Raw genomic sequence first — 14237 nt, forward strand, 5'->3', positions numbered from 1 at the left:
TGAAGGCTATTGCTAAACACATTGATTTGTGCTTTAGATTGTAAGCTGCCCTGAGTCTTCGGAGAAGGGCGGGATATAAATGGGATTTAAAAAAAAAAAGTGGTAAGAAGCTGAAACTGACATACAATGTGAAAACTAAAAGGTGGATGTAATCTTAAATTTTTTAGACGATATACAGGTAAGCCTCGATGTACAATTGTAATTGAGTCTGGCAATTATAGTCGTAAATTGTGACTGTTGTAAATCGGGTCATCATATGACCAGACCCGATTTTATAATCTGTTTTGCAGCAGTCATAAAGCAAACACTGCACTTATTAAGCAAATCCATTATTCACTATAGGGTTTTTTTCCCCCTGGCAACCAAAGTCGTAAAAAGCTCATAAATTGTGATCATATGACTGCAGGACACTGCCAAGGGCTGTAAATGAAGGCTGGTTGCCAAGTGCCCAAAATGCAGCCATGTGACCAAGGGGGCGCCTGGACATTGTAACTTTGGACCTAGGTCGTAAGTAGCTTTTGAGGGGTCCTCCATCATACCATTGAATAGTTACTAAGTAATGGGTCATAGGTTGAGGATTACGTGTAACACAATCAGAACTTTTTGATTAGTTACCTGACCAGTACGGAAATGTCTCTTCCTATAAATTGACTGAGCTGTATTCCTTCTGTTCCTAACTAGAGTAATCAAAAAATAGAATTCAGTGATAAAAAAAATCTCAAGCGTAACAGTAAAATAATAGCTAAAATGGATTCTGTAATCTGGGTTTGTTGGGTAAGCTATGATTCACAACCATGGTATCCACAAACTAATATTTATGCTGTGTCCTTGTTTTTGTATCTTTGATTCAAAAGCAATCATGGAGCCAATTCTTTAGGGGGAAGGTTTTTTTTCTTGTTTTTCTTATATAAGAGCAGAACTTGGTGCTGTTTGCCTAATAAAAACCCCGTCTTTTAAAAAAAATATTGTTGTGAGAGCAGTTTTATAAAAGCTGGAAATCCTGAATGTAATGAGGTTTATTTCAGAGTTAGTAACTGCACACAATTGCATTAAGAAATGTAGAAATAATTTTAAAAATAAAATTTTAAATTTTATAAAATAGTAATACTGTACACAGTATACATACTGTGGACACTGAAATTCTGTGTGCTGGTTACAGAATATTCCAGTATTCCCAGCATTTTTCTTCTGGAATACACCAATCCAACCATTCTAGATGGGGCTCTTATTTTACATGCGTTCATAATGTTTTAAATGTGGACTGTGAGAAATATGCTCCCAGTCAGAAGTCTTTAGAAAGGGTAATGGGGCCTCTATGTGGTAAATATATTTCTCTTTAAGAACTGTCAATTCTTTGTTGCTTTTACTGCTACCAACTGGAAACTAAATTCTGTGCCTACCCTGGAAGTAAGCATTATGGATATTCATCGGAATTAGTTTTGAAAAGGAAATGAAAAATATAACTGTAGTAGTCATTTTTGCTTCATAACTTTTTTCCTGGATAGCTGAGTCATGCTTCTCTGCTTCCTATTCTTTCTATTTTTCATGGCTTCTCTTTCTTTGAAAGAGCCTCCTTGCTCTTCCAAGTTTTCTTTCCTTCATTTCTTTCATGGTGAAATTTAATTTATGTATGAATTCTAAAAATAATCCATTGAATTTGTATGGTAAATTACTTTCCTACTGAAAGACAGATAATTGAATACAGAAATAGAATTTAGATGCTTATTTAATTAAATTTAGGCACTGCCTGGCTCCAACTAACTCTGGGTGGCTCACAATATGTTACCATAAAATAGTTGCTGCAAAATGTGGACTAGCACATGCATTTGTCAGGAATTTGGGGAAGTCAAATAGCATTGAATTTAAAAATGCTATCCAATCAAAATGTTTGAGGTGCTTGTTAGGGAATCATTGTATTTGTTATCATTCCCTGCTTTGTTTTGTACAAAAAATATCTTTAGAAGATGACCTCATTTCTCACTTTCTTACCTTTGTGACCTGACACTTGTGTTGAAACTCTTTTTTATATGTATTTCATGAATATTTCCTTTATGTTAACTGTCTATAGGTTCCATAGAATAGGTTTATATATTGCCTCCCTGTTTGCTGTTGATTTAGAAGTTTAGTTAATTTCAGCATGAAATTCCACTATAGAGTAACATAAATAGTATTCTATGAGTTGAGAGAAAGACAGAGACAAAATGGAGTTTGTCAAAAGGCTGAACAAACTTCCTAAAGACAAAAGATAAGTTTTATAGTATATGCCCCTGCTTTTCTATTCTGCTTACATTACACTCACAATAAAATAATGCAGGCTTTCATTCTTACTTGCATACAACAACAACAGCAGCAGCAAAGTCTTCAGTCATTTGCGTCATGTACCCTGGCATGATATTTATATTCTGTAACAAAAGTACAGTGCCATGCAAGCATTGTTTGCCAGTATGTGAAATTACCAGCTAATATAGTCAGTGTAGAAAAATCAGTAATGTTAGTTTAAATAATGTATACTATTAATGATCAAGAATCAAGATCAAGTGAAGTACTAATACCACTTTACAATGCTTTGGTAAGGCCACACCTGGAATACTCCATCCAGTTTTGGTCACCACGATGTAAAAAAGATGTCGAGACTCTGGAAAGGGTACAGAGAAGAGCAACAAAGATGATTAGGGGGCTGGAGGCTAAAACATATAGGGAACGGTTGCTGGAATTGGGTATGTGTAGTTTAACGAAGAGAAGGGTGAGGGGTGACATGATAGCAGTGTTCCAATATCTCAGGGGCTGCCACAAAGAAGAGGGAGTCAAGCTATTCTCCAAAGCACCTGAAAGCAGGACAAGAAGCAACGGATGGAAACTAGTCAAGGAGAGAAGCAACCTAGAACTAAGGAGAAACTTCCTGACAGTTAGAACAATTAACCAGTGGAACAACCTGCCTCCAGAAGTGGTGAATGCTCCAACACTGGAGATTTTTAAGAAGAGACTGGACAGCTATTTGCCTGAAATGGTATAGGGTTTCCTGCCTGAGCAGGGGGTTGGACTAGATGACCTCCAAGGTCCCTTCCAACTTTATATTATTATTATTATTATTATTATTATTATTATTATTATTATTATTATTATTATTATTATTATTATTATTATTATCTGTATTCTCAATTTTATTGCAGTGTTTGGAACGGGCTATGAAATTTGCCTTTGAAGAATTCCATCTTTGGTATCAATTTGCACTTTCCTTAATGGCAGCTGGAAAAGTAAGTCTCTTTGCAAATTTTGTTTTATTATTGGCTGCTAATGGCAACAAAGCAGGCTATAATCCTGCATACACTCTTTGTGTTATATAAGCTTTCATTTTCAAAACTGTGTACCAAAAGGCAGCTGTATCTCTGTCTATCCTTTGAGCCAACAAACTGTAAACATCTACTGGTTAGAGTAGAAAAATGGATATAACACACATTTCTTTGGGCTTCCTTTTCTCCTTCTTTGAAATAGCAACAGTACTTAGGCTCATATACCGCTTCATAATGCTTTACAGCCCTCTCTAAGCAGTTTACAGAGTCAGCCTATTGCCCCCAACAATCTGGGTCCTCATTTTACCAACCTTGGAAGGATGGAAGGCTGAGTCAACCTTGAGCCGCTCAGGATTGAACTCCTGGCAGTGAGCCGTGAGTTAGCCTGCAGTGCTGCATTCCAACCACTGTGCCACGATGACTCTTATATTGTGTTTCATTGCTTCTAAATACAGATAGTCCTCAAATTATGACCAATGGCTCAGAAAGGGTACTTTAAATCTTTACATTTAATCTGTGAAGCACTTCTGACCATTCTAAGACATTCTCCATTCATTTCTCCGTGTTTAATAAACATTCTATATACCAAGACATCACTCACTGCAATTTTTTGCCCCCTATTTATAAATTGCAACCATTCATTCCATTTCTCTTCTCAGAAACAAACTTCTTGATCTGTATATAGTGTTTAGATGTATACTCATCATTGCATCATATACTCTTAACATTCACTGCAGATCATTTGGGTTGTCAGCCTAACCCAGCATTAAAAATCAAGAAGATATCAGACATCATCGTCTTATGCCTTCCTCAATGCTGGGGCATTTCTTAAACATTATATTTATTTGTATACATGCTTTATTGTCTGACATACTGTCCTTATAACATTCAATAGCAATCTTCATATTTATGTAAAATAGTGCATAATTCAAATGTATTATAAGCTTTTTTCTAAATGAACATAATATACTTTTTCATATTCATATGTATCTCAGTGGCCTAATGAAGAGCAAAGGTCTTGCTTCTCTCTGCCTTTCCAGAAGCTTCCCTGCACATCGGAAATTTTGTATATTGTTATCTCTCAAGCCCTTTCATTTAGAATTTTGTCAAACACCATACTAAACGCATTCTCCTCCAATTTTGCAACTCTTGCTCTCTTTCCTTGGTATAAGGGAACAATTTTTCTTTTCAGTTATCAGACACAAATACAGTTCCCATGCTTATGCTCACATTAATCACATCTGTACTTTACTGTTTCTCACGTTACACCAGGGGTGTCAAACTGCTGGCCCGCAGGCCGGACACGTCACCAGGAAACCGCACCCACCCCATTGCCGGCAATGGAGAGAAAGCTCCAATACGTCACGTGACGTCGCGAGTTTGACATGTCTGCGTTACACCATCTACAATTGCTTCCTTAAAAAGTTTCACTCTTTTCATATCATTTATAACTTGCTTTTCATCAGCTTTCATTAACGCTAACAATTACAGCATTCATGTCATTTCTACTCTTTGCCATATCTATACATTTCTAAATTCCTCCTACCAGAATTCCTTCAGTTCCATGCTAAATCATTTTATCATTTTTTTACTGTACAGGAGAATCCTTATTTACTCTTTTTCATTTGCTTCCCAAACATTTTTTTTTAATTTTCATTAGAATCAGCCTAAACTCTTGGCATTTTTATATGCTACCCCATGCTACTTTATCTAAAAATCTGATTAGTAGCTGCTGGACATAAATCAAAATCAAACCAATTCCTTCTTGAATAAAATGCATTCATTTTTTCCCCATTATATCTTGGAATGGTTTAAACTAGCAAATTGAAATAGCAGATTTTGTTACCTCTAACTGTCTTATTTTCTAACACCCTTTTATATAGTCTGCTCGAGCTGTGAAGGTCTTAAAAGAATGTATTCGGTTAAAGCCAGATGATCCTACAATTCCACTTCTTGCTGCTAAATTATGTATGGGAACCCTTCATTGGGTAAGTTTTTTTTGTTAGCCATCTGAAAAATGAAGAATTAAGTATTTAAGAATGTATGTATATATCCTACTTTGTTTTTTGTTCTTTTAAATTCTGCATTCTTCTACTAAATGCATTAGTTTTAGTAAATATTTTTGCTGGTCAGTGTATTATATCTTCAAAACCATGTGTGGCTGAAAAGAATATGCTTTCTAACAAAAGTTTTAAAGCTTAAGACTCCAGACCATTTTGATACCTGGTTCTATGTTCAGAACTCTATGGCTCAGTTTCAAACATGATTAATATTATGGTTCACACTTCCATGAGGTTTTGTAATTATACTTCATAAAGAGTTCTAACCTGGTTTATAAATGCTGCATCTTTGGAATACATATTTGTTCTCAGATATGTGTAATAACAGAAAGTGAGTAACTTAGCTATGAAAAGAAAACCTGGAATTGATTATTTTAATCTGATTTGTTACCTTAGATTTAAAGGTAACATTTTAGTTCCTCTGTTTAGTCAGTTGATTATAGTTATCTGTACTGTCATGCCTTGATTGGCGTACCAAAATTAATTATCTCTTTTAATGGGGGATAGGATTATGGTTTTTTTTATTTCAAACAAAAAGTCTATCAATTCATTGAAATTTTAGAATATTTGTAGTTCTGGGATCCATACCACTATAGCATCTGATTAAAGATCTCTATAGATCCTGGAATGATTTTAATTTGATCTCTTGTGGATATTGAAATGTCCTGTCACTGCATGTACGATCTTGTAAACCTTGAAAAGATATTTGCAAGGATATATCTGCATTTCAAGATAACTAATTAATATTGGGTGTCATGTCCAGCTTGTTTGATTTGTATAACTGCCCATCTCATGTAAGCATTTCTGGAAATTTTAAAAATAGTCAAAAAGCAATAAACAAATAGAAAGAGACTGAAACAAATATCAATAAAATCATATTAAAACAAAAAATTATAATCAGCTTTAATCAAGGAAAGTACTACAGCTTGCAGGTGACTCATAAATTTTGTTGTCACTGGAGCTTTACTTTAAAGCTGAAATTTAATTAATCATATTAATTAAGTCAGGGAACCCTTTCTCAAAAACCTTAATGTGGCTGATATAAAATTATCAAAATAAAATGAATTTTACTCAGAGGGAGAATCAAGGAGGAACAATGCATATGAGCATTATATAAATCAGAGACATTGCCCTATATGGGTTAAATAGGTAAAATAAAAATGTGATAGTTCTGTTAGCAATCACTGTATTGTATTTAGTGCATTGAAGGGTTAATGTTAGAATGGTTCCATTCCTCCTGTGGAGGAAAGCAGTAACTATGGATTCTGTTTTCATAACCCTGAAGTCACAGTTCAATCTAATTCCTAATAAGTGTAGAGCCCATCAGACGGAAGAACAATGAGTTGAAAGACATAGGAAATCTAGGTTGAGAATGATGGTCTTAGGGCTAGTTGCTGCCAAGCAAATTGGTAACAAGTGCCTGATGAAACTGGGAGGCATTCAGTCAACAGACACATCAAAGTTCACATAGAAACTTAATCTACTTCCTACATACAAAATTGTTAACTGGAGTCTTACAATTCATTCATACTCTTTACTTGGATATCTTGATTCCTATTGTACTTGGGCAAATTTTTACCCAGTCCCTTTAAGAAAGTATTGCCTTTTGGGCTCTTGACGTTTGGACTGATTTAGTTCATTCTTTTGTGGGGATTGACTTGAGTGTTCTGAGCCATCTGAGCACTTTCTCCCTCTATGAGTCTTCATGATAGGATATTGAGATGATGCCATCCAGAAATGTGTAGGAACATTGAAATTGTTCCCACATTTCTTGCCATCAACGTGGTCCATTCTTCAACTTTTGAAATTTTGCATGTACAGGAAAAGAAATGGTGTGAAAAGTTGATAACAGTGTTTATTTCTATACTCTTTCAAATTTCCGATGCTACCATTGGCACTTGTGATAGGGTTTGGGGATCTTGATTTTAAATTAGAATAATTTGAATTCTAGTAGATCTTGGTCAACCTGATTTAAACAATGAACTCCAAATTAGTGAATTTTGCCACTTTTCCTATGAAAATCTGTTTTTAGTTAGAAGAAGCAGAAAGATTTGCCCGAATGGTGGTTGATGTGGGGGACAAAACATCAGAATTCAAAGCCAAAGGTTTTTTAGCCCTAGGATTGACCTACAGCCTACAAGCTACAGATGGTAAGTAAATTCCACATATCTGTTTATGAGATTATTAAAATTGGTTTTATATTTAAATATCACTAATTAAATGTCTATTTAAGTATCACTAATGAATTATGTCTTTAGCTTCTTTGAGAGGAATGCAAGAAGTCCTGCAGCGAAAGGCTCTTCTAGCATTTCAAAGGTTAGTGGATGGTAAACCTTTTGCTAAGCTGTAGATAATGAAAACTGTATTTTTGAAAAGAATATGTTTATAAATGATTATATAAGATGGATTAATCTCTGGAAGTAGAGAGCATATTGTATTAACATTTGATTCATCAAGTAGAGCGGGCAAATCCAATCTGATTCCAACGGATTACCTCTTATTTCATTAAAGATATTTTTGTTATCAGCTAATAGAAAATAACATTTGCTCAACCTTTGTTTAAAATGCAATTCTTGTATCTGAGATTTTTTTTCATTTTTTTAAAAACATAGCTCTTGAGTAGCACAGTGGAGAATTAGTAGAATATATGCTTTTATTTTTACTGTTCTTAGTAATACTAGTGAGAATAGTAATCTGAACAAAAATGTGATAGTTCTGTTAAAAATTGTATTTCCTGCAATAAAGGTTAAGGTTAGAATCAGGTAAATGTTTTAAGCTATAAACAGTTACAAAAGTATTCCTAATGGGGAATACCACTTATTTGCAAGATGCACAGTACCACATTTTAATCAACATTTAAGAGTTTTAAATATGTTTCTTATGATATTAAGGTGAGACTTATTCAGCAAAAGTTTTTCTTTCATTATTTCCTCGATGTTCCATACAAAGTTTTAAAAGGTGACTGTCTGTAACATGTCAGTCTATTGGAAGTGAGTAATGGGAGAGGGGATAGTTACCCGTAAGATGTAGGCTTGGTCCCACTATTCTTCCCATTTAAACTCAGTATCCATATAGTTAGTCTTCAGATTACAATGGCAGTTGGGACTGGGAGATGACTAATCTTTGTTTTACACCCCCAATTGGGACAGAATTTCTGTTGCAAAGAAAGATGGTTTTTAAGTGAGTTGAACCCTTTTGCCACAGTTGTTAAGCAAATACTGTGGTCATTAAGTATATACACCTTTGGCTTTGGTTGATGGGAAGCAAGCTAGAACTCTTTAAGTTCAGAAAAGCTTTTGCCCAAATACACACCCACCCAAACACAAACACACTGCTGATGAATATCAGTACAGGTTATTTTTGTTATAAGAGTTCTGAGGGAGAGCTGGTATTAACTCATTGCATTATAGAATTAATTATATAAAACATTATATTAGCAATGTTCTTATATAATTAATTCTAAAATATAGAATTCCTTATAGACAGTTTTTAACTTTGTCTTTACCAAAGTAAAGAGGTTAGGAGAAAATCCTTTGAAACTTGAATCATGAACTTGTATCAGTACAGACTGTATCATGTATGCCCATCTTCCTATAACTATATCATTGCAGTCATCTGACAAAAATGTCAGCAACCATTTATGCAAGTAATATTTAATCTGGATTATTTCTGAGACTTTAAACTGATGATGACATAATACTGGGTAGCTGCCAGATGGTAATCACCCTTCTTTCGTTGCTAGATTTAGTTAGATTTCTGAAACAGTAATCTATAAAAGAAAATCTCTATATTATGTTATTAATTCTGTGAGCAGTCTGTTTATCAGATTTTTAATTCACTCTGAAAAATCTGAATAAAATATTAAAACACCCCTTATTACTTAATTATGAAACATAAGAATCCCTCTGACACTGAAGAATATTAGACATTTATTTGTTTGTATCCAATCATTTCTCAACATATCACATTACAACTGAAGATAGTTTTCCAGGATGCAATACGAATGATCTATATAAATATAATAACAATAAATGTAATATATTTTAATTATTTTCAGGGCACATACTTTGTCTCCAACTGATCATCTGGCAGCCTTTTATTTAGCTTTACAGTTTGCTATTTCTCGACAGGTAGGTTTAAAAATCAATAGATTTACTAGCATTGATTGGCATTAAATAAAATTGTTAATTGAAGTACTTTTAATATTCACTGTGTTCTTTTTTCCAAATGAAAATTTATACATTGATTTATACATTTCAGAATGTACAAAATATCAGGCATGTTTTATTGATCACTTTTGTATGCCTACATTCCTTCTTGCTTATTTAATGTGTTAGCACTAATAACTTATTATATTGCATATAGGATTCAATTTTCAAGATTTTCATTTAATTTTTATATATTACATAAAATTTATTTTCAAGTAAACCTTTTAGAACGACTAGCAATTCAAAAGTAGAAAATCTTCAGTTCATGCATTTTTTTTCTTCAACCTTTAACACCCCATCCCAAAATAATGACATTTGGGTGTTGCTTAGTCTTTATTAAGACTATTTTCCATAGTAGTAGTAGTAGTAGTAGTAGTAGTAGTAGTAGTAATAATAATAATAATAATAATAATAATAATAATAATAATAATAATAATAATAATAATAATAATAATAATAATAATAATAATAAAGTTGGAAGGGACCTTGGAGGTCTTCTCGTCCAACCCCCTGCTGAGGCAGGAAACCCTATACCATTTCAGACAAATGGTTGTCCAGTAGTACTAGAACACGAGAAGGGCTCATGCCAAATGCAGTCTGAGAAAATAAACAATTAAAAATTTAAAAATTGCAGAATTTTGAAACATGTAGATTTCATATATTTAAGTAATACTGATCTACCTTGAATTTGCAAGGGTAAGGGAAAGTTTATTTTAGTAAGCTGATTTTATTTATTTATTTATTTTTATTTTTATTCCATTTATATCCCGCCCTTCTCCGAAGACTCAGGGCGGCTTACAAGCTTAGCAGTAGCCTTCATTCTATGTATATGCCTGCTTATTAGGGCTTTCATACACCCCCCCAAGCGGCATTATTACAAAGTCAGCTTAATTGCCCCCAACAATCTGGGTCCTCATTTAACCTACCTCGGAAGGATGGAAGGCTGAGTCAACCTTGAGCCTGGTGGGATGTGAACCTGCACTAATTGCAGGCAGCTTGTGTTACTTAAGGAGGCATTAGCCCACTGTGCCACCAAGGCTCTTGTAGCAAGGCTACACACATACTTCTTATAGCTAATGGATAACAAAATCATTAGCATCTATAAATATGATCTACGGTCAAATGTTTCCTCTCACAGTTACATTTTTAAATTTGTATTTGGGATTACTTTCCATTCCTTCTTGCTATTGTTATCCACTTGTGTGACAGAATTACTCTAGAAAATATGTGTTGTGATGATAATTCCTCTCAGTTTTTATTTTAACTAGATACCAGAAGCTTTGGGTTACGTTCGTCAGGCTCTGCAGCTTCAAGGTGATGATGCTAATTCTTTACATCTCCTTGCCCTCTTGCTGTCAGCTCAGAAACACTACCATGATGCTCTGAATATCATTGACATGGCCCTGAGTGAATACCCAGAAAATTTCATGTGAGTAATTATTGCTGCTTTTATACATGCTCAACACACTGAACTAATCCAGCTGTGGTGTTGGGATAGGTTATATATTTGTTTTTCACTTTTCCAGATGGTATCCTATAATTTTCACACTTCATGAGTAAGAATGTGATACTCTTGTTTCCCAGCTTTTTCTTTGTTTTGTATATACCACACAGTTGTCTTTCTACACGTTACCTTTTTATGTTATTTAGACATAGTTAAATAAACGTCTAAATGCAATTGCTTTATAATAGAAATAAATGCAATTCTATTTCTTCTTGTTCTGCCTTTTCATGTGTTTACTTTAAAGCAGTGTCATTTTCATTGGAAGTACAAAATAATGGACCTGTATAAAAGTATAAAGAAGCTTTAACATTTGTTTTCTCTTAGATTATTGTTTTCAAAAGTCAAATTGGAATCACTCTGCAGGGGCCCTGATGAGGCACTCCTTACTTGTAAACATATGTTGCAGATCTGGAAATCTTGTTACAATCTTACTAATCCCAGGTAAGAATTATAGATTCAGTAATGTGAATTATTTTGATAAACAAAATAATACATAGTTTTAAAAATTATAAACTGTAGTTTATTATTGAGATGTTCAATCATTCCACTTTTTCAGTATTGATTTTATTTTAACATATGGTACATATGAGTGGCTTAGGATTGCTTTCTTCATTTTAATTGGACAAATCTGAATCATTGAGCTAGATTAATATTTTAAAACATGTATTTTTGTAAATGTTTGTTTTTAGTGATGAAGATAAGCATTGTTAGAATATCTATAAAGAATCTTGAGGAAAAAATTAAGAGAGATTCCCTTTCTCCATCTTACCGGCTAAAAATTATGGGAATTATAATGCCACCACATTTGGGGCATCCAGTTGGGGAATACTAGATTAAGATATACTGTAGCAGATTTATCCACAGGCATAAGTAAATTTACTATACGCTATAACTGCCCATCAAGGTAACAATAGTGGAAGCTCGGTGCAATTGCAGAGATTACTCAATACATTAAAGACAATCTTCTTGTAAAGATTGATAGATTCAGATGGATTCCTGGCTGCTTTGCAGATTTTACTGGCAATTGATAGGCAGTTCGGCTGAGGCTTTTATGAATCTCTGGAATTCAGAGATGAATCAGGCTATAGATTAGAGCCCTACTGTGTATTCTTGGTTTACTGAGGAACTTCTGGCAATGAAAAGGGAGATTCAGTGACACTTGGAGAATAGAGGTCACTAGTATTAATAGAAGGGACTGCAATAGCTGTGGTTAATGCCTATGTACCTAATTTAGATTCTCCTATTATATTTTGAGAACATTTTAAATATTAGAATGGGTGTATTTATGATAAAAGTGGTAATAGATTTCAATGAAATACTGTATCCTGAACTTAATAGAAATACACCATCATGGGAAAAAAGTCTATCGTTAGTGAGGGAAATTTATATGGAAGAATAGGATTTTATAGATACTAAGAAATGAGTGGAATAAAGAATTAGATGCTCCTATCTTGTCTAGACAATGGGAAAGTGACTTAATTTCTATACCAAGAGTGTTAATGGACCTTAAACTTCAACTTACACACAAAAGATAATAACTTAGAATTTATTGGAGTCCTCTATATTTAATGTAAAAGATCTGTCTAAGACAGCATTCTGTTGGAGCTGTAATAAGGATAATATTTTATTAAAACACATGTTTTCACCATGTCCTATACTTACCGTATTTTTCGGACCATAAGATGCACTTTTTTTCCCCAAAAGTCGTCCCCTTCTTCTATTGCCCTCGATCTTTCCCAGCATTAGGCTCTTCTCCAGTGAGTCCTTCCTTCTCATTAGGTGGCCAAAGTATTTGAGTTTTAGCTTCAGGATCTGGCCTTCTAAAGAGCAGTCAGGATTGATCTCCTCTAGGACTGACCGGTTTGATCGCCTTGCGGTCCAAGGGACTCGCAGGAGTCTTCTCCAGCACCATAGTTCAAAGGCCTCAATTCTTTGGCGCTCAGCCTTTCTTATGGACTGATATTTCAACAATGGAAAGATAAACATATGGCACCATTCGTTCAATAGATTGATTATGCTTACCACCTATGAGCAGATTGCCTGTAGAACTAGTTGAAATTTGTACATTGATCAACATGACAATCCCATAAAACTTGCATTACACCAGACATGTCAAATTCGCAATGTCACGCAATGTATCGGGACGGTTTTGCCATTGCCAACAATGGGGTGGGTGCGGGTTCCAGATGACGCATCCGGCCCGCGGACCAACAGTTTGATCCCCCTGCATTACACAATAAAAGACTTCCTCATTAATGGATCATCAGTCATGTTTTAAAAATAGAAAACCAAGTCAATATCATTTACTAAATGCTTTGTGCACTAGAGCAGCTAAGTTGTTACTAAGGGTAACTGAGCTAGCCTTCTTACGGCGACATACTGTAGGTATGAAAACGAAGATTTGCCCAGAACAAACTCCATTTTATACTGTAGGGAACTCAGTTGTGGATGGCATCAGACAGTAAAAATTATTTATATAACAACAGCCTTCTTATTTTATTGTAACCATTTTATATACCATGTTTCCCCAAATATAAGACCCACCGTGAAAATAAGCCCTAGCCTGATTTTTGAGGGTGGGCCTAATATAAGCCCTACCCAAAAATAAGTCTGGGGTGGGCATGGGCCCACAAGCAGCGGTAAAACATGCAGAGGCAGAGGGGGGGAGGCAGGTGATCCGGACGTGCCGTGCACTTTTCGTCCAGAGGATGAGATGGAACCTTTGCTTGCTAATGGGGCACTTGGAAACCAAGGGATTCACTCCGTTTCCAACCGCCCCATTTGAAGCTGACAAAGCTTCCAGTCTCCGTCATTTCTCCATCCAGGCAAAAAGTGTTTGGGCACCCCATAGGTGCCCAAACAGTTTTCGCCCAGAGGGATACTGGAAGTTTCATCTGCTTGCAAATGGGGCTGTTGGAAATGGAGTGGATGCCTTGATTTTCAAGCGTCCCACTTGCGAGCACACGAAGCTTCCAGTCTCCCTCTGGGCGAAAAGTGTTTGGGCACCCCTCTGGGACACTTGGGGCAGTTCCCACCTGCCTCGACTTCTGGTAGTGGCATGGCACGGCAGGCTATGCAACCTATGGCCATGAGCAGCCACGGAAGCGGGCCGAACATAAGATCTACTGCCTCTTTTGGAAGCAAAAAAAATATAAGACTGGGTTTTACTTTTAGG

At 35.1% G+C, this 14237-nt stretch overlaps 1 protein-coding gene across 5 annotated transcripts in view; it reads left to right on the top strand.

The window, feature by feature from the left end:
• TTC7B (tetratricopeptide repeat domain 7B) overlaps nt 1-14237 on the top strand; it is a 140746-nt gene that overhangs the window by 45745 nt on the left and 80764 nt on the right. For all 5 annotated transcript variants that reach the window (XR_014025724.1, XM_081322139.1, XM_081322136.1 and 2 more), the window contains exons 10-16: nt 3171-3254; nt 5174-5278; nt 7383-7500; nt 7609-7666; nt 9408-9480; nt 10827-10987; nt 11387-11503. Coding sequence is in view for 4 of the 5 variants with exons in the window: in XM_081322139.1 (XP_081178265.1) it covers nt 3171-3254; nt 5174-5278; nt 7383-7500; nt 7609-7666; nt 9408-9480; nt 10827-10987; nt 11387-11503 (716 nt within the window). In the remaining variant the exon portion in view is untranslated. The remainder of the gene's footprint in view (nt 1-3170; nt 3255-5173; nt 5279-7382; nt 7501-7608; nt 7667-9407; nt 9481-10826; nt 10988-11386; nt 11504-14237) is intronic.

The sequence above is a fragment of the Vipera berus genome (genome assembly GCF_964194415.1).
Source record: "Vipera berus genome assembly, chromosome: 1".
Taxonomy (NCBI): domain Eukaryota; kingdom Metazoa; phylum Chordata; class Lepidosauria; order Squamata; family Viperidae; genus Vipera; species Vipera berus.